Consider the following 17,983-nt stretch of genomic DNA (forward strand, 5'->3'; position numbering starts at 1 on the left):
GTGAACACTCACCTCTCGGCGTCTCCGCTTCCTCGCCGGCCTGCAGATCCGGGCCCCACGGCTCCTCCCCCCCTTCCAGCTGGGAGATCTCACAGGACTTGGGAACAGGGAACCCTGCTTGGGGGAAAGCAAGCGGTCTGCGTTTGTCGGAGGCGGCTGTGCAGGGTTTCCAGCCTGGCCTCTTTCTTTGCTGCAGGGACACTTACAAGCGGGCAAACGGGTAGGGGAATGCTCCTGAAGCCCACTGGGACAGGCTAGCGTCGGGGGAGATGTGCCGAGTGTCCTGGCATGAGCTATGGGAGGACTCGGGCCAGGTTTCTACAGGCACCGGACAGGGTCCTGGAGGGATTCTGTACAACGGGAGTCCGGCACCGAGGAAGTTTGCAAATCTCGCTCGGCACCTGGCTGTGTGGAGCAGAGCAGGGCCAGGACATGCGTCCATCGCTGGGGAGCAGCGGCCTGGGAAGTGGGGGAGGCAGGGAGTTGGTCCCGCTTGCGCTGTTCCCGCTAAGCTGTGTGGCAGCACAGCCCTGCCGCTGCTTAATCCGCCCCGCCCGGTCAGGCAGCTCTGCGTGCAAGTCCCGAGCCTCTGGCTGGGCAGGGCCGGTTAAACTGCCCCACAACTTACAGGAAACACTGCCCAGTTGGGAGCCTAGATCTAAGGGAACAGCACCATCCCTGTGTCCCTGCCTCTCCAGTCCTATGGGGGACAGTCTGTCCCACACGGGGGCCGGGGACGATGCGACTGGTCCTCATGAACAAACCCACCCCTGGGGGCAGAAGGACCCCAGCTCCTCATGCCCTAGGGGACGGGAAGCCTTACCCAGGAGGTTCCTGCAGAGGAGTCCATGGTGTGGGTCTAGCAGGGCCCACTGCCCCTCGGTGAGATACACGGCCATCTCCTCGAAGGTCGCCAGCCCCTGGAATAGCAAGGGTCCCCAGCTCAGAGCTTCCTGCCCCAGCCACCGTCCCATCAGCTGAGCCACGGCCCGTACCAGCCTCCCTCTCCCTGAGCCCCCAGAAAGATCCCTGCCCACCCACCTCCCAACACCACTTCCCTGCCCCACACACACCTGCCCCTGGACCGTTCCCAAGGCAGAAACTCTTCTTGCTCCACAAGACCGAACCCATCCTCTGCCCGTGCATGCCGGTCTCCAGATTCCCTCATCTGGCCTGAGAGACAACCCATGTGTGGGCTCCATGCCCCGTAGCCAGCTCACTGGCTGCGTGGAGGCCTCTGCCTCTCTGACCAGCCAGGATAGGAGCAGCCATTAACTCCTACCCCGTCCTGTTCCCTGCCCCCTCCCTCGCTCCCTGCGGGGAGAACTGGGCCTGCAAATTCCACCAACTGGACCCAAGGCCTCCCAGTCACAAATAGCAACCAGAGCCGGTGCACGCAGACCAGACGGACACTGGTTTGGTTTAGCGCAGTGCTTCTCAACCAGTGGTAACAGTACCCAGGGATCACAGAACCATAGAGCTGGCAGAAACCTCAGGAGGCATCGAGTCCAGCCTCCTGCTCTAGGCAGGACCAATCCCAACTAGATCAACCCAGCCACGGCTTTGTCAAGCTGAGACTTAAACACCTCTAGGGATGGAGACTCCATCCCCTCCCTAGGTAACCCATTCCAGTGCTTCACCACCCTCCTAGTGAAATAGTTTTTCCTAATATCCAACCTAGACCTCCCCCACTGTAACTTAAGATCATTGCTCCTTGTTCTGCCATCTGTCACTACTGTGAACAGCCTTTCTCCATCTTCTTTGGAACGGAAATTGAAGGCTGCTCTCAAATCCCCCCTCACTCTTCTCTTCTGCAGACTAAACAAACCCAAATCCCTCGGCCTCTCCTCATAGTTCATGTGCTCCGCCCCCTAATCCTTTTGGTTGCCGTCTGCTAGACCCTCTCCAATGCGTCCACATCCTTTCTGTAGTGGGGGGCCCAGAACTGGACACAATACTCCAGATGTGGCCTCGCCAGAGCCGAATAAAGGGGAATAATCACTTCCCTAGCTCTGCTGTTAATGCAATGCTCCTCATAATGCAACCTAATATGCCATTAGCCTTCTTGGTGCCAAGGGCACACTGACTCATATCCAGCTTCTCATCCACTGTAACCCCCAGGTCCTTTTCTGCAGAACTGCTACTAAGCCAGTCGGTCCCCAGCCTGTACCAATGCTTGGGAATCTTCCGTCCCAAGGGCAGGATTCTGCACTTGTCCTTGTTGAACCTCATCAGATTTCTTTTGACCCAATCCTCTAATCTGTCCAGGTCACTCTGGACTCTATCTCTGCCCTCCAGCGTATCTACCTCTCCCCCTAGCTTACTGTCCTTCGGCAAGGGGCTGGACTTGATGACTTTCTAAGGTCTCTTCCAGCTCTATGATTCTATGTGTCATCTGCAAACATGCTGAGGGTGCAATCCATCCCCTCATGCAAGTCATTAACAAAGATATTGAACAAAACCGGTCCTAGAACAGATCCTTGGGGCACTCTACTAGAAACAGACCGCCAACCTGACATCGAGCCGTTGATCACTACCCGCTGGGCCCGACAGTCTAGCCAGCTTTCTATCCATCTTACCGTCCATTTATCCAATCCATACTCCCTTAACTTGCTGGCAAGAATATTGTGGGAGACCGCATCAAAAGCTTTGCTACAGTCAAGGTGTATCACATCCACTGACTTTCCCATATCCATAGAGCCGGTTACCTCATTAGAAGCTAATCAGAGTGGTCAAGTATGTATACTCGAGAGAAGTTTGGAGGGTACGTCAACACAACTGAAATGTGGAGAAAACTGAATTTTTAAGTTTTACAGTGCTTTATTATTTTTGTACTTTTTACACCCAAACATTTCATCACCCGGCAGTGATTAAGTCGTTTAAACAAATGTGTTGCAATGTCAGAAAAAAAAAGTTGTGTCTGAAAACTGTAGGTAGTGGGGGTACTTATTTTTATTTTTTATTTTTTTAAAAAGGGGTACTTTACAAAAAGAGAGTTGAGAAACACTGGTCTAGCACAAAAATCCAACAGCTGCTGCAAGATAAGCTCCTTAGAAACGGGAGCTGAGGTCCTGGAATCTCACAAACCAACATGGGTGTGTCGGGTGTCGGACCTAACTGGTGGAGAAAAGACGGTAGGGGTGCATCTCTGACAGGAGCGAGGCTTTGGGAGGGCAAGCCAGAAAGAACCCACAGAGGCTAGTAGGGAAAGCGTCACCCTCCTGGCCACCGTTTCCTGGGACTGCGGGCACCTTTGTCTTAATCCCGAGAGCTGTCCTGGCCGGCCCGAGCCAGAAAGAGAGACCCAGACAACGTCACCGCCCCTCCCGACTATGGCTGAATCCCAGTGAAATGGGATCAGACTTTAACAACAACTCCAGGCCACCTCAGCGAATTCCTTCTCTCTCCCCCTCCCGTCCCCCATGGGAGGTGATTCCTGCTTGTGATCCCAGGGAAAGACTGGCTGGACAAGGGGCCTTTCCCCTCTAAACCCCTCTCCAGCTGCAGCAGAAGGGAATGAGGGATGTCGCTAACCCGAAGGCCTTACTTGGCCCTGTACATGCCCATACTCAAGGGATGGGGAGTATGGCATGGGGAGTATGGCATGGTACTAAAGGCAGAGGTACCCTGACCCTGGTTTAGACAGGGACTCGGTGATGTTAACCTCTTTGCTTGCTTGTTCCCACTCCATTTATACAACGCCTCCCACAACACTGTAGACGGGCGCTCGGCCCCCGTGACAGAGGGGGAAACTGAGGCATGCAGCAGGCCAGGGACTTGCCCCGTACTCAGGCCAGAGGCCAGTAGCGTCACTAGGAATAGATGATGGGTCTCCTGTAGGGATGTGAACAATGCGTCAGCTAGCCGATTAGTTGATAAGCTTATCAGACAGTCGATACACGAGTTGACTAGTCGCTTCTCCCCACTTGCTGCCTCAGAAAGAGGCAGCAAGTGGGGCGGGGGAAGAGGGGTGGGTGCTTCAAAGCGGCAGCACCGTGAGGAGCCCAGGGCCAGATCTTGGACTCCATGCAGCGCTGCCGCTTTGAAACGCTACGGGGAGCACGGGGCCAGCAGGGGCCTGTTCCTGCCGCCCCCAGCTTTCCTGCACCACTTTCAAGGCGGAAGTGCCCTTATCGACTATTCGATTGGCCAGTTAATCTCAATTTACCATCCCTACTCTTCTGTCACTCAGGTGCACTAGCCACTAGGCCTCGCTGCCAAACACAGCCCAATGGGGGGTGTCTCCTCCTCCCAACACTGTGACCCCTCCAGCTGTGTGGTTCCTCCTCCTGCCACAACCCACTTCCCCAGTGAGACCCCCCCCCCCCCCCCCCCCCGCGCGCGAGGGACCCGCTGGAGCTGTGCCCCCTCCTATCCCCCGCAGAGGGGTGCGCCCCGGAGCCAGCGGCTGACTTCCTGCCGCCTGTGAGAAGGGAGGGGTCAGAAGGGGCTGGGGGGGCATTTAACAGCAAACCCATTTAGCCCAGGCAAGCTCCCTCCCTGCAGACAGATGCGCGGGGCCAGGCAGGGCTGGGAACCCGCTTCGGTCCCGGGCGGACCCCACCGAGACATTTTAACCCCCCAGCAACAGCATCCCAGGAGCCGCTTGGGGAGAGGGGGCTCCCCCTGACCCCCCCCCCCCCCCCCGGGCAGCCCATCCCCCAGCAGCGCGGGGACCGGGCAGGGCCTGGCCTTTCCTCTCCCTGCCCCTTCCCTCGTCCCAGGACAGGCTCCGGCCCGGGGGGGGGCTGGGAGCCGGGACCCCCTCCCCATTGCTCCCGCTGCCCCTGCCAGTCTCTGCCCCGGGCGGGCTGCAGGGAATGGGGCTGGGAGCCGGGAACCCCTCCCCCCATTTCTCCTTGTGCCCGGGGCGCGCCCCTCACCTGCAGGCTGCGGCTCCGGGGCTGGGCGCGCAGGGCGCGGGGCTGGCTCCAGCCGGGCCGGGCGCCGCGGGGCGCTGGGGACGGGCTCCCGGCCGGGCTCCCGGCGCACAATGGAGGCGGCTGCAGCAGCAGCAGCGTCTGACCTAGGAAGCTCCACCCCGGCCGCCTGGAAAAACTATTCATCGCCCCCACCCGAGACCAGCCGGGGCCCCCTGGTGGCCACAGCGCGCGGCTCCCGCGGGCCCCTCCCGGGGAGAAATTCCAGGCCAGAGGCATTTGGCTGCTGGCACAAAGACACCCCCTCCCTCTCCCTGGGAATTTCCCCAGGCTGGGACTTACAGGGCAGGATCCAATCACTCCCCCCATGCACCCTTCACTGAGGGAGGTTTTACAGACCGGCCTGGCTCTGGGGGCTCTTTTCTGTCCCCTTTGCAGGTGCCCCGCCCCCCAGGACAGAAGAGTGGACAGTGGCCTCATTCTTGCCCTATGTGGGGACCCACCAATGGGTCTGCCCTGCCTCTTCAGCCCAGGGTCTAGGGATGTGACAGGGTAGCAGGCTAACCGGTGAACGGGTGAGGCTTTCCGGTTCTGGTTCACCGGTGGGGGCTGGAGCAGCTCCCCACCCACTGTGGGCAGGGGGCTGCCCCAGCCCCAGGTGACCCGGCAAGGGCAGAGGCTGCTCCTGGCATCTGGAGCAGCCCCTGTCCACTGTGGGCCATGTACGTTGCAGGCAGGGGCTGCTCCCGGTGTCTGGGGTAGCCCCTGTCCATGGCAACCCGGGCATGTCACAGGCCCAATTAAGGGGAGGGCCTCTTCAGCTGGGCCATGGTGGGGAATGGGGCCTCTCCGCTAATTGATAAACCTGTTAAACCTCACGTTTAATCTGTTACCCAGGATTTTACATCCCTACACGGATCCTGCTCATTCTCCTAGCAAAAGCATCACCCAGGACCATGGATTCTCCCCATGAATCCTAAATTAGAATCCTACAATCATAGGGCTGGAAGAAACAGCAGGAGGTCGTGGAGTCCAGCCCCCTGCCCAAAGCAGAACCACTCCCAACTAAATCAACCCAGCCAGGGCTTTGTCAAGCCAAGATTTAAACACCTCGGCTACATCTAGACAGGCATGATTTTCCGCAAATGCTTTTAACGGAAAAGTTTTCCATTAAAAGCATTTGCGGAAAAGAGCATCTAGATTGGCACAGATGCTTTTACGCAAAAGCATCCGTGGCCAATCTAGATGAGCTTTTGCGCAAAAAAGCCCCGATCGCCATTTTTGCGATGGAGCTTTTTTGCGCAAAACAAATCTGAGCTCTCTACACTTGCCCTTGTGAGCAAAAGCTTTGCGCAAAAGGACTTTTGCCGGAACGGGAGCAGCATAGTATTTCCGCAAGAAGCACTGATTTCTTACATGAGATCGTCAGTGTTCTTGCAGAAATTCAAGCAGCCAGTGTAGATAGCTGGCACGTTTTTCCACAAAAGCAGCTGCTTTTGCGGAAATACTTGCCAGTCTAGACACAGCCCTCTATGGACAAAGATTCCACCCCCTCCCTAGGTAACCCATTCCAGTGCTTCCCCACCCTCCTAGGGAAATAGTTTTCCTAATCTCCAACCTAGACCTCCCCCACTGTAACTTGAGACCATTGCTCCTCGTTCTGCCATCCATCACTACTGTGAACAGCCTTTCTCCGTCCTCTTTGGAACCTCCCTTCAGGAAGTTGAAGGCTGCTGTTAAATCCCCCTTCACTCTTCTGCAGACTAAACAAACTCAAATCCTTCAGTCTCTCCTCCTAAGTCATGTGCTCCAGCCTCCTAATCATTTTGGTTGCCCTCTGCTGGACCCTCTCCAATGCGTCCACATCCTTTCTATAGTGGGGGGCCCAGAATTCTGTTCAGAGTCCCTGCTTTCGAGAATACAACACTCCCCTAGCCTTTAAGTGTGACCGGCCTCCTTTGCACCAATATTTGAAATAGATTAAACAAATAAAGAAAGAAAAACATAGTGTCTTTTATTGCATAAACAGACTGCAAGAAGAAAGTGCTGAGCTGGAATTCATATACAAATTTGACACCCTGAACCAAAGTCTAAAAACAACCAGTGGTCCTGTGGTATCTTAGAGACTAACAAAAACATATGGGCTATGTCTACTTTGCACTTTCTTGCGCAAGAACATACGCAAATGAGCTGCCATTTTTGCATAAAGGGCTCTTGCACAAGAAGGAGCTGTCTCCACGGCTCCTTCTTGTGCAAACCCCCCCTCTTGTGCGGAGGGTTTTGCGCAAGGAGCAGTGTAGACTGCTCCTTCTTGTGCAAAAGCCCCTTGTGCAAAAATGGTGGCTCATTAAGTATGCAAATGAGATGCAGTGATATTAATTGGTATGCCTCATTTGCATATGTTCTTGCACAAGAAAGCGCAATGTAGACATAGCCACAGTATGAGCTTTCATGGGCAAAACCCACTTCATCAGATGAACTGGTGTGGAAATAACAGAATCTAAGATATATATATATAATAGCAAAAGAAGTATCTGTCAATTGAAGGACCCATGTTAATATAGCTAATTAAGTGGGCTGGGCTGAATGTGTCCTGTGCATAACTTTTGATGTGAAAATGCGGATGTTAAAGGCAGGAGAAATTGGCTTTTAATGCACCAATCTGTTAATGTTTTCATCTAAGCCCAGCATAATGATGTCAAATCTGTAGATGAATTCTCTAGTTCTGCAGACTCTCTATGTAAGTGGCTGGTGAAATTCCTTTGTAGAAGAATGGCTACTTTTAAATCCATGATTGAGTGACCAGGGAGGTTAAAATGTTCCCCTACAGGTTTGTGTGTGTTACTATTCGTGAGGTCTGATTTGCATCCACTTATCCTTTGTCATAGTGACTGTTTGGTTTGGCCAATACAAACGGCAGAGGGGCAAGCTGGCACTTGATGTCATATAACACATTAGAGGTCTAAACAGATATAGGGGGTGGTTCTCATATTACAATAGGTAGTTTCCCATTCAGATTTACTCTCATCTTCTCACCACTGTTGGAGATGAACCAGACTGACTCTGGTTTAATTAGCACCGAGGTCACACTCCCATCTCTGTATCCTTCCTTGCTTTCTCTCTGCAGCATCTGAGGAAGTGAGTTGTAGCTCACGAAAGCTTATGACCAGATAGCCTAACAGATGTGTTTGTCTGTAAAGTGCCACCGGGCGGACTCCTTGTTGTTTTCGCTGAAACAGATTTACACGGCTGCCTCTCTGAAACCGTTTCAAGGTTTGAAACTTTTCAGAATGATTGCAATCCAGCCGAATGCAAGGTTATATATCGAGCACCGAGGAATGCAGGCGGTACCTACAGGCAGTATGCCTGTGCACTGGAAAGCAGGGACTGTGAAAAGGATCCTGGAGGACCAATGACGGAGCATGAGCTCCCATGATGCATTGTGCCACTGTTTCTGAGCAGAAATATGTCTGGTTTCAGGTTATTTGGTTTCTGACCATAACGTTCCCTTAGAAACCACAAACTAACTGTGGAAAATGCTGTGTGGGCACTAACCCAATTTTCAGTCCCCTCTCAGCCTTCTCTTTTTCAAACTAAACAAACCCAGTTTTTTCAGTCTGCTCTCAGAGGTCATGTTTTGTAGTCCTTGCCCAGAACTGGACACAATACTCCAGCTGAGGCCTAATCAGCACAGAGTAGAGTGAAAGATGTGATATGACATAAGGAAATACAGCTCATATTAATTTTATAATTCAAATGTTTAGATCTTACCTAAACATTTCAATAATGACAAAATATCATTTTTCTGGCTATTTCATTTTGTGAACAACTCTGGGATTTCCACTTTTTGTCCTGATTCGGGATGCAATGAAACAACAGACTCTCGGAATTTTCTGCGGGATGGGAATTCTGCTTGTGACGCACTCTCCTCTCAAGGAACATGCACCTTAGTAAAGTGTGTTTCTGCTCTGGTACAAAACAGCTCTCAAGTTTTCACCCAATGCTGCTCCAAAAAAAAAAAAAAAAAATCACATGCCACTGTTTTCGCCACACAACACATATTTCAACAGCTTTAATCACATCTGTACAATGCGGGAAAATGCAGCAGGTGGATTTTACAGTCGGTAGCTGGATGATGGGGGTGGATAATACCGATAAATGACGAGGTTGTCTCTGGGCAGCTACAGCACAGCATAACAAGGAATGGTTCAATAATGAAGTAGATTTCGCGGTTCCTTTGTTTCTTTCACATCCACCTATTCCATTGCCTACTGTTCGTCTGCAGATTCTGCTTAGTTCAGTCATATAACTGTTAACCCTTTCCCTACCATGATTGACTATTTCTGTCCATTCCCTGGTTAGTTTTTAGTCCCCAAAAGCTCACCCCTTCGACAGGAGTGGGGCCCAGTGTCCAGGCAAAGTCCTCATCCACCCACAACGTCACACAGCTCTGTGCTAAACCCTCCAGCTAAACCCAGGCTGGAAACAACAGACGAGCATCTGCACACACCGTGGCGCCACTTCAGCAAAATCCGTTCAGGATCCCACTGTTAATTAAGGCTTCTCTACATGGGGAACCTAACGGGCTACCTCTATCCTAGACCAGCGCCAGCACATGCCGCTATTAAAGGGTGTCTGCAGCACTTTACATTCACGCCCTCCCGTATGCTGAAATAACTTGTTTGCTGGAAGAGGCCCTTAGGCTGGGAAACTTTGTAGAGACCAGACCTTGAGTCTGGATTACAGCATGCTCTCACAGGCCATTAAACCAGGCTAACCTCACCCTGCATGTTAAAAGGCTGTGAATGAGCCCTAACTCTCCCTTCCGCACTACAGCCTCTGCAGTAATCTCTGGACCAGGGGCAGGCCAGATCCGGTCCACGGGCCAGATCCGGCCCACCAAGCCTTTTAATCCAGCCCACCCGCCCTGCATCATGGAGCAGCGTTGCTTAAAGCAGCTGACTGCTCTCTGTGGCTCTCTGTGCTGAGACTTTTCACACTGACCCGACCCCAGCAAAATCCCTCAGCTCCTATTGGCCAGAAACCGGTCAATGGGAGCAGTGAGATTTTGCTGGGGGTGGGGGCTGTGCAGCACAATTTCTCAGTTTCCATTGGTCAGTTTCCAGCCAATAGAAGCTGAGAGATTTTGCCAGGGGTGCAGGCAGCATGGGAAGCCTCCCCCACAGTCAGAGAACCACATGGAACTGCCTGCAGGGGGCTGCTGGCAGGTAGGGAAGTTGGCCTGAGAGAGCTGCTGGCTGGGAGCTGCCTCCCGGCCAGAGCCTGCCTCTGGCATCCCACTCCCATCCCCTCCCACACACAACTCCCTCCCAGACCCTGCACCCCTTCCTATATCCTCCCCCCAGGCCGGAATCCTCCCCTGCACCCATATCCCCTCCCAGACCCTGCCCCCCTTCCTATATCCTTCCCTCTGCACCCATATCCCCTCCCAGACCCTGCACCCCTTCCTATATCCTTCCCTCTGCACCCATATCCCCTCCCAGACCCTGCACCCCTTCCTATATCCTCCCCCCAGGCCGGAATCCTCCCCTGCACCCATATCCCCTCCCAGACCCTGCCCCCCTTCCTATATCCTTCCCTCTGCACCCATATCCCCTCCCAGACCCTGCACCCCTTCCTATATCCTTTCCCCTGCACCCATATCCCCTCCCAGACCCTGCCCCCCAATCTCCTGCCCCAGGTCACCACCCACTCTTTCATCCAAACTCCCTCTCAGACCCCGCACCCTCTCCTGCACCCATCCCCTACCCTGAGCTCTCTTCTGCGCCCAACCTCAATCCCAGATCCCACACGCCCTCCACAGAAAAGTGAAGCCCACAACCAAATCTTAGTGTGAAAAATTATTGCCCACCCCTGGACCCGGCCCTGGACCCGGCCTCACTGGGGGGGGGACTTGGGAGGTTTGTCTGCCAGGTGGGTTCTCTGGTGAGCGAAGAGGTTGGATTTCTGAATGAAGCCCCTCCCGCACACGGGGCAGGCGTAGGGCTTCTCGCCAGTGTGGATCCGCTGGTGCCGGCTGAGGTTGGAGCTCTGAGGGAAGCTTTTCCCGCAGTCGGGGCACTTGTAGGGGTTCTCAGCCGTGTGAGTCCTCTGGTGGGACGTCAGGCTGGAGCCGTAGCGGAACTGCTTCCCGCACTCCGGGCACTCGTGGGGCCTGCCCTCCACGTGGGTTCGCTCGTGGGAAAGGAGGCTGGCGATCTGCACGAAGCCTTTCCCGCACTCGGCGCACCGGTAGGGCCGCTCCCCCGTGTGGATGCGCTGGTGGGTCATGAGGTTGGAGCTCTGGGTGAAGCTCTTGCCGCAGTCAGGGCAGGGGTAGGGGCGCTCCCCGCCGTGGGTGCGCTGGTGCCGGAGCAGGTTGGAGCTCTGGCTGAAGGCTTTGCCGCAGTGGGTGCACTTGTAGGGCTGCTGCCCCGTGTGGGTGCGCTGGTGGGTGACCAGGGTGGAGCTGCGGTTGAAGCCTTTCCCGCAGTCCGGGCAGATGAAGGGCTTGTCGCCAGTGTGGGCCAGCTGGTGCCGCAGGAACCCGGAGCTGTTCTTGAAGCATTTGGTGCAGTCGGGGCACTTGTAGGGCCGCTCTCCCGTGTGCACGCGCTGGTGGATGACCAGGTTCAAGCTCCGGCTGAAGCGTTTCCCGCACTCCTCGCACTTGTAGGGCTTCTCCCGGGCGCTGTTGTGGCTCCGCTGGTGCAGGCTGAGAGCGGAACTGCAAGGGAAGCTCTGCCCGCATTTCCCGCAGGCAAGTGCGCTCGGCTCCGCGGGGTTCCTGGGCTGGGCGCCGTCATGGAGGGTCTTGTCCCCTCTCCTCCCGCGAGTGGAGGTCCCCAGACGCGCCTCCAGCTGGGCTCCCGGCTGCCTCCCTGGCCTGCGCTGACCCTCCCGGGCTCCTCCCCGCTCCGGCTGCTGGGAAACATCCCCCTCGCCGTTCCCCAGCGCTGTCCCGCGCAGGCCCACTGGCTCGGCGCCTTCCTGCTGGGCCTTTTCCTCCTCGCTCTCACTCACCATCCCATCACCTGCTGAGAGGGAGACGGGACAGGAGTCAGACCTGGGAACGGGAGCCCGGGAAGGGCAGCAAACCACTGGGGGTGTGAACAGACAACCAGTTAACTGGATACCTAGTAAGTGTGTATGTAGGAGGGGGGCAGAAGCAGCAGTGTGGGGGGGGGGGCTGCTGGCTCCCAGGCAGTGCGGCCTGGGAGTCGGCAGGCTTGCATGGGGCGGAAGCAGCAGCCCTCCAGTCTCCTGCTGCCACTTCTCCCCCCATGACACTTCAGCTCTCTCGGCCCCGGGTGAGCGGGATCCTGCAGTGCCTCGCACGAGGACAAGTGCCCTCCCCTGGCTGTGCTGGAAATGCCTCACCTCGCACTTCCTAGGCACGCACTGCCCTGCCTGGCAGGTACACCACAACTGGCAGCTGCTTGGGGCTGGACACACACCCTCTCCCTTCCCCACACACATAAAATCCAGAGGAATGACACTGAGACACACACACACACACTATCCAGGGAAGTGATACTGACACAAACAGACACTCTATCCAGGGAAGCCAGTCACACACACACACACACACACACACACATTCTATCTAGGGAAGTGACACTGACACACACAGACACTCTATCCAGGAAAGCCAGTCACTCTCTCTCTCTCTCTCTCTCTCTCTCTCTCCTGCAGTGCCAGCTCCTCCGGCCTCCGCTGCCACCTGTTAGTTGGGGGGTGCCAGCCAGGGCGGGGGGGGGGGGGACGTGGGGCCTGGGGAGCTCGGCCCCAGCACGGACACAGCTGGCAGGACGCCCCTGGCGCTGGGTGCCGGCTGGGGGGCCCTGAGGAGGGGACTGGGGGGCAGAGCGGGGTACATCCCGAGCTCCCCCCAGGGCTGGATGTGCGGCTGCTGCCCTGCGGGGTCAGCGCAAAGTGAGTGCGGGAGGGCGGGGCAGCAGCGCTGGGCGAGGAGGAGCCGGGGGGGGGGGGCAGAGTCACGTCCCTGCCCGGCCCGGCCCTGTGCCCGGGGCGCGCCCCTCACCTGCAGGCGGCGGCTCCGGGGCTGGGCGCGCAGGGCGCACGGCGCGGGGCTGGCTCCAGCCGGGCCGGGCGCCGCGGGGATCGGGGCTCCCGGCGCACAAAGGAGGCGGCAGCAGCAGCAGCGTGTGACCCGGGAAGTCCAACCCCCGACGTGCGGGGCAGCCGGGCGGAGCGAGGGGCAGCGCCGGGCCGGGGCGGGGGTCTCGCTGGCCGCTGGGAAGGGATGCGCTTTCAGGAACGCGCCTGCCCTGGCACCAGGGAGCGGACAAGCCGGGCCCTGTTCCCCGCGCTGCCGGGGTGGCTGCCCCGCCCCGCTCAGATCCGCGCTCCCCTTAGGCTGAGCGGGTTGGATTTGTCTGACCCCCTTCCCCGCCTGGGCTGCCGCCGACCTGCTCCCAGCACACCGGCCTGGGGCAGGGGTCCGGGTGGGCTCAGACCAGGCCTGGGGGTCCGCATACTTAGAGGGAGGCAGCTGGAGCAGAAGCTTGTTCAGCAAAACTTCGGGTGCTCAGTGGGGGTGGGGGATGAAAGTGGCACCTGAAACTGACTTAGGCACCTACATTTGGGCCCATTCACGTTCCTGACTCATTGCACAGGTCCAGGGGACTTGGGAGCTTGGCAGAGGATGCCTGCGCGGAGGAGCCCCCGGGCGGCCCAAGGCCAGATGGACTGGAAGGGCTGAGGGGTTCCCGCTTTGTAGGAGAGTTAATAGATAAGGCCCATTGAGGGGTTTGGAGGCGGGGGCGCTGATTGCATGGTTCATCTAGGGCGCCAGTTGCTGGCAGCTAGTCTAGGGCAGTGGTCCCCAACGCAGTGCCCATGCCTGCCAGGGCACTTATGTGCGCCCGCGGAGTGCCGGCTCTAGGCACCAGCAAACCAAGCATGTGCTTGGGGCGGCACATTGCCAGGGGCAGCATTCCGGCCACCCCGAGAGACACTGTCCAGAGAACTCCTAACCTTTACCGCCCCACGCAGGCCTCCCTGTGGCTGCCCAAGGCAATGGGAGGGGCGGCGGAGCGCGTGATGGGCCAGCAGTGAGCCATCCTCGGCAGGCGGGCTACGTGGGGCAAGTCGCGCTCGCAGCCCCGCCGTGATTGGCTAAGGCGTCATGACATCACGGTTCCGGGGCTGCCTCGCTGCCTTCCCTCGGCACCAGGGAGAAAAGGGCACCCTTAGGTTAGTGCGAGAGGGTGTCACAGCGGGGCGGCCCCAGCAGGAGCGCTGGCCACGCACCGCTCCAGTCACCTTCCCGGCGCAGCAATGGGACACTGAGGCAAGTGAGTGGGCCGCAGGAGCAGCCTCCGTCATCTCCGTGGGCTGCAGGATTAGCGTCACTGAGACGGTCTCCCAGGATAGGGCACTTTTGGGAACTGCACTTGGGTGCCTAGAATTTGCAGGGTGGGAACCGTGGCAGCGCTGTGATTGGGTGCAGAGGGAGCACCAGCTCTGACCGTCAGTTTTGTGTGCAATTAGCACACACCTCACTTCCCCCCCGGCAGCTGGCTAGCTGATAGCGCTCTCTTCCATGCAACGCATACCGTCGGTATAGAAATAGCTGACAGACAGAGGCATGGGGGTGGAGAAAAGAGATACACAGAAAAAGGCTTTCTCCTGGGGACCCCTAAGAGTATTTTCCCTCCTGAGAATTTTCCAGGGCCTGTCGGATTGGCTGGACTCCCAGGTAGAATTTCACACCGTTAGAAAAGGGCCACGTATCTTGCGGCGTGTTGTAAAGAGGGGTTTTCATTAAACTCGGAAGGGGGAATAGCTGGAAAGTGACCAACCAAAATAAAGTGAGCGTACGAACCTTGCAATGCTGGCCCAGCCCTGTAAGGGGCTTGTCAAGGAAAGAGGGGTGTGGTGGGTGTGGGGGTGTGTCATGTGTACACATGCACAGAAGAAATACTTATTTGTGCTTAAAACTGAAACCATATTGAGCATGAAAGAGTAACAGCAAATGCACAAAAAGCATTAATGCGCCATAAACCAATGTCACAGGCATATGAACGTGAGAATAACCTGGTATCATTACCTCCGCGGTGCCCCCACAGGACAGCGAGGCCTGAGTCACCCTGCTAACAGTCAGTAGACATGGGGTGTGCCGGTGCCTACGTTTGCGTAGGGCGGGACTGGGCTCTTGGTGCACACGTGGTGTGGCCCGTTCCAGCCGTTCCTGCTCTAGAGAAGGTGCTGGCTGGCTTGCGGATTGCTAGCCCTAAAATCCATAGGCTGACTTGGCACATCCTTGAGCTGTTCAAAACCTAACACCGAGCCTGCTGGTAGCACGAGCCAAGGGGCCAAGCCAGAAGCCCCCTGTGATGTAGCGGGGGGCTGTCTGCTCTGTAACCCAGTATTCCTCTGCGCTGCGATGTGAGATTCCCACTGACTCACCCACATGTGTATTGGCCCAGACACCTACTCCCAGCCTGGGCAGTTTGCAAAGGTCTTCCCAGGGGGAGAGACAAAGGGAGGGAGGTGGAGATGAACACCCGGCTGGGGGGCAGGGTCTGGGAGCTGGGCAGTTTCTGTCTGGAAAACACAAAGGGAACAGACTAAGCTGAGTGCTGAGGATTGAGGGGGCAATGGACCCCCTAACCCAAGGGGTCTGAGGCATCCTGGCCCTGACTCCTGTAACTGTATCACATCTGTGCTGTGCTGTATCCCGGGGAAGCAATAAACCCTCCCTATTCTACTGGCTGGTGGAGTTTGTTCTGGTTGCTACAGGGGTGCAGGATCGGGGGGAACCCCAACGCACCATCACCCTCCGCCCCCAGTAGGTGCATGAGTTACACAGGCATTTGCGTGCAGCTGACAGTGAGGGAGAGCACATGGCTGTAGGTGAGGGGCTGTGGCCCAGGATTCTAAACAGCAGACAGGAGTTTTGAGTCCTGCCTTTGACAGCTTGCCAATCATACCCCACCACCTTGACTGATTTACACCTAGGAAAATGAATTGCACAGCGGATTGAAACAATAGGAAAGCGAGGACCCACAATCATAGAAAAATAAAGGAATGAGGATTTTGCAGCTCCAACTGCTGCTCCGTAGTAGTTTCTTGCCAGAGGAAATGCTGCTGAACTGTTTTCATTACCCATCTTGAGCTCTGATCAGCTAGTGATGCTGGGCATCATTAGAACAGAGAGGTCTCTTTCTGAACGGCCTGGTGTGCCACTATTTTTATGCACTGTAGATGGAATATTTCTTTGGTGACCAGGAGTGCTTTTGGGCAGCTCCATCTGATCCGCCAACAGCAACCCTTCCTGAACAAGCATGACTTGGCTACAGTGATCCATGCTCTTGTTACATCCCGACTGGATTGCTGTAATGCGCTTTCTGTGGGGCTGCCTCTAAAGAGCCTTTGGAAACTTCAACTGGTCCAGAATGCAGCTGCTCGAGTTTAGTTTTAACTAATACCCGCTAGTTTTAACTAATGCACTGGCTTCCAGTTTTAACTAATGCACTGGCTTCCGGTTTTAACTAATGCACTGGCTTCCGGTTTTAACTAATGCACTGGCTTCTGGTATGTTTCCAGGCACAATTTAAGCTCTTGGTTATGACCTATAAAGCCCTAAACAGGTTGGGTGCGGGGTATCTAAAGAACCATCTTCTCCCATGCGAACCTGCCTGGGGGTTGAGGTTAGCTGGGGAGGTTCTGCTCAGTGTTCCTCCACTTATGGAGCTAAGATTAACATCTGCGCGAAACAGGGCCTTCTCAGCCTTTGCTCCCAGGCTGTGGAATTCGCTTCCTCAGGAAATTCGCCTGGTGCCAACGTTAACATTATTTCGGAGTTAGGCTAAAGCCCCCCTTTTTACTCGTGCTTTTATTGGTGTTTGAGTCTGTGTGTGTGTGTGTTCTTCCTATCGAGACGCTTTTAGCAGGTTTTATGTCCCTCTGAGGGTCTCGTACTTTAATTTTGTATATATATTAGTGTAGTTTAAAAATGTTGTAAGCCGCCTCGAATATTTTAAATAGAGAGGAGGGGTAAAAGTATTTTAAAAAAATAAATATGAGTGTTGCTCCCTGCTTTTCAGCAGTGGCTGCTGCTCTGTCAATCTGGCTGCAGATGGAGGCCTCAGGTTTTAGGCTTTCAAAGATGGCTACAGAAAAAGGCCACCTAAAGGGCCTGATGGCACGGACCTGCCATGTGCTGGGCTCAGCCCTGTGATGTCACCAGCTGGCATGTCACTGGCAATCTGCTGATCTTTGCCCCACAAGGCAGAGCTCCCCCTGTGATGTCACGTCCGTGTAACTGAGCGGGTAACAAAGCCGGTTGCAGCACCTTACGGCAAGGTCAGATCTGTGGCCTGGCGGGTGTTAGTGTCTCATTCAGGCTCCTCCCCAGCCAGTCTGCCCTCTGGCTTCCTGCCCTCAGCCCCCACAAGCCCATCCACACACTCCACAGCCTCCGGTTTTGTCAGCTGATTCTAGAGCAGCTTACTACTTAGCTTTGGAATCTCCTGCCTTAGAGGGTTGTAAGTCCCAGCTTGACAAAGCCCTGGCTGGGTCGATTTCTTTGGGGTTGGTCCTGGGTGGGGCAGGGGTGGGACTTGATGCCTCCTGAGGTCTCGTCTACACTGCACCATAGGTCGAATGAACTTACACAATTTGAGCTACAAACAAATTGCATATCATGTTTCGATCTGATTTCAAAATAGCTTAATTCATATTAGACAGCGCCAAATTTCGAAATAACCTGCCATTCCAAAATGTCCCTTATTCCTCGTGGGATGTCAGTCAGAATAGTGAGCCCGTTATAGTTCGAAATAAAGGGCTTACTGTTAAAATGTGGGATAGCAATTTCAGGATACCTCCGGTATCCCAAAATAGCGCTGCAGTGTAGAGATAGTCTTCCAGTCCCCGTCTTCTCTAATTCTATTTAAACAGCTCGTACAGCTCCAGAAACAAGTGGTGGAGTTGTAAAAGCCCTAACACACCGCAAGGCCCTTTAGGGGGGTTCAGCTTTCTTGCCTCTGAGGGTGTTTTATTCGAGAAGAAAAAGTCTCAGAGGGGTGGCCATGTTAGTCTGTAACTTTAAAAACAACACATCGTCCGATATATTT

At 55.6% G+C, this 17,983-nt stretch overlaps 2 protein-coding genes across 6 annotated transcripts in view; one reads left to right on the plus strand and one right to left on the minus strand.

Moving 5' to 3' along the window:
- LOC142823148 (uncharacterized) overlaps positions 1-17,983 on the plus strand; it is a 50,380-nt gene that overhangs the window by 12,982 nt on the left and 19,415 nt on the right. The window lies entirely within an intron of this gene.
- LOC106731297 (uncharacterized) overlaps positions 1-17,983 on the minus strand; it is a 146,749-nt gene that overhangs the window by 7,920 nt on the left and 120,846 nt on the right. For 2 of the 5 annotated variants that reach the window (XM_075913649.2, XM_075913647.2), the window contains exons 1-3: positions 4,884-5,081; positions 824-920; positions 13-114 (exon numbers count right to left, since the gene is read on the minus strand). In XM_075913649.2, the coding sequence (XP_075769764.2) occupies positions 13-114; positions 824-920; positions 4,884-5,066 (382 nt within the window). In that variant the 5' untranslated portion in view covers positions 5,067-5,081. Of the gene's footprint in view, positions 1-12; positions 118-823; positions 921-4,883; positions 5,082-10,794; positions 11,918-17,983 lie in introns of those variants that run through there. The other 3 variants (XM_075913648.2, XM_075913645.2, XM_089771349.1) reach the window with 2 other exon arrangements.

The sequence above is a fragment of the Pelodiscus sinensis genome, chromosome 19 (genome assembly GCF_052426305.1).
Source record: "Pelodiscus sinensis isolate ZL-2025 chromosome 19, ASM5242630v1, whole genome shotgun sequence".
In the NCBI taxonomy this organism is placed as follows: Eukaryota; Metazoa; Chordata; order Testudines; family Trionychidae; genus Pelodiscus; species Pelodiscus sinensis.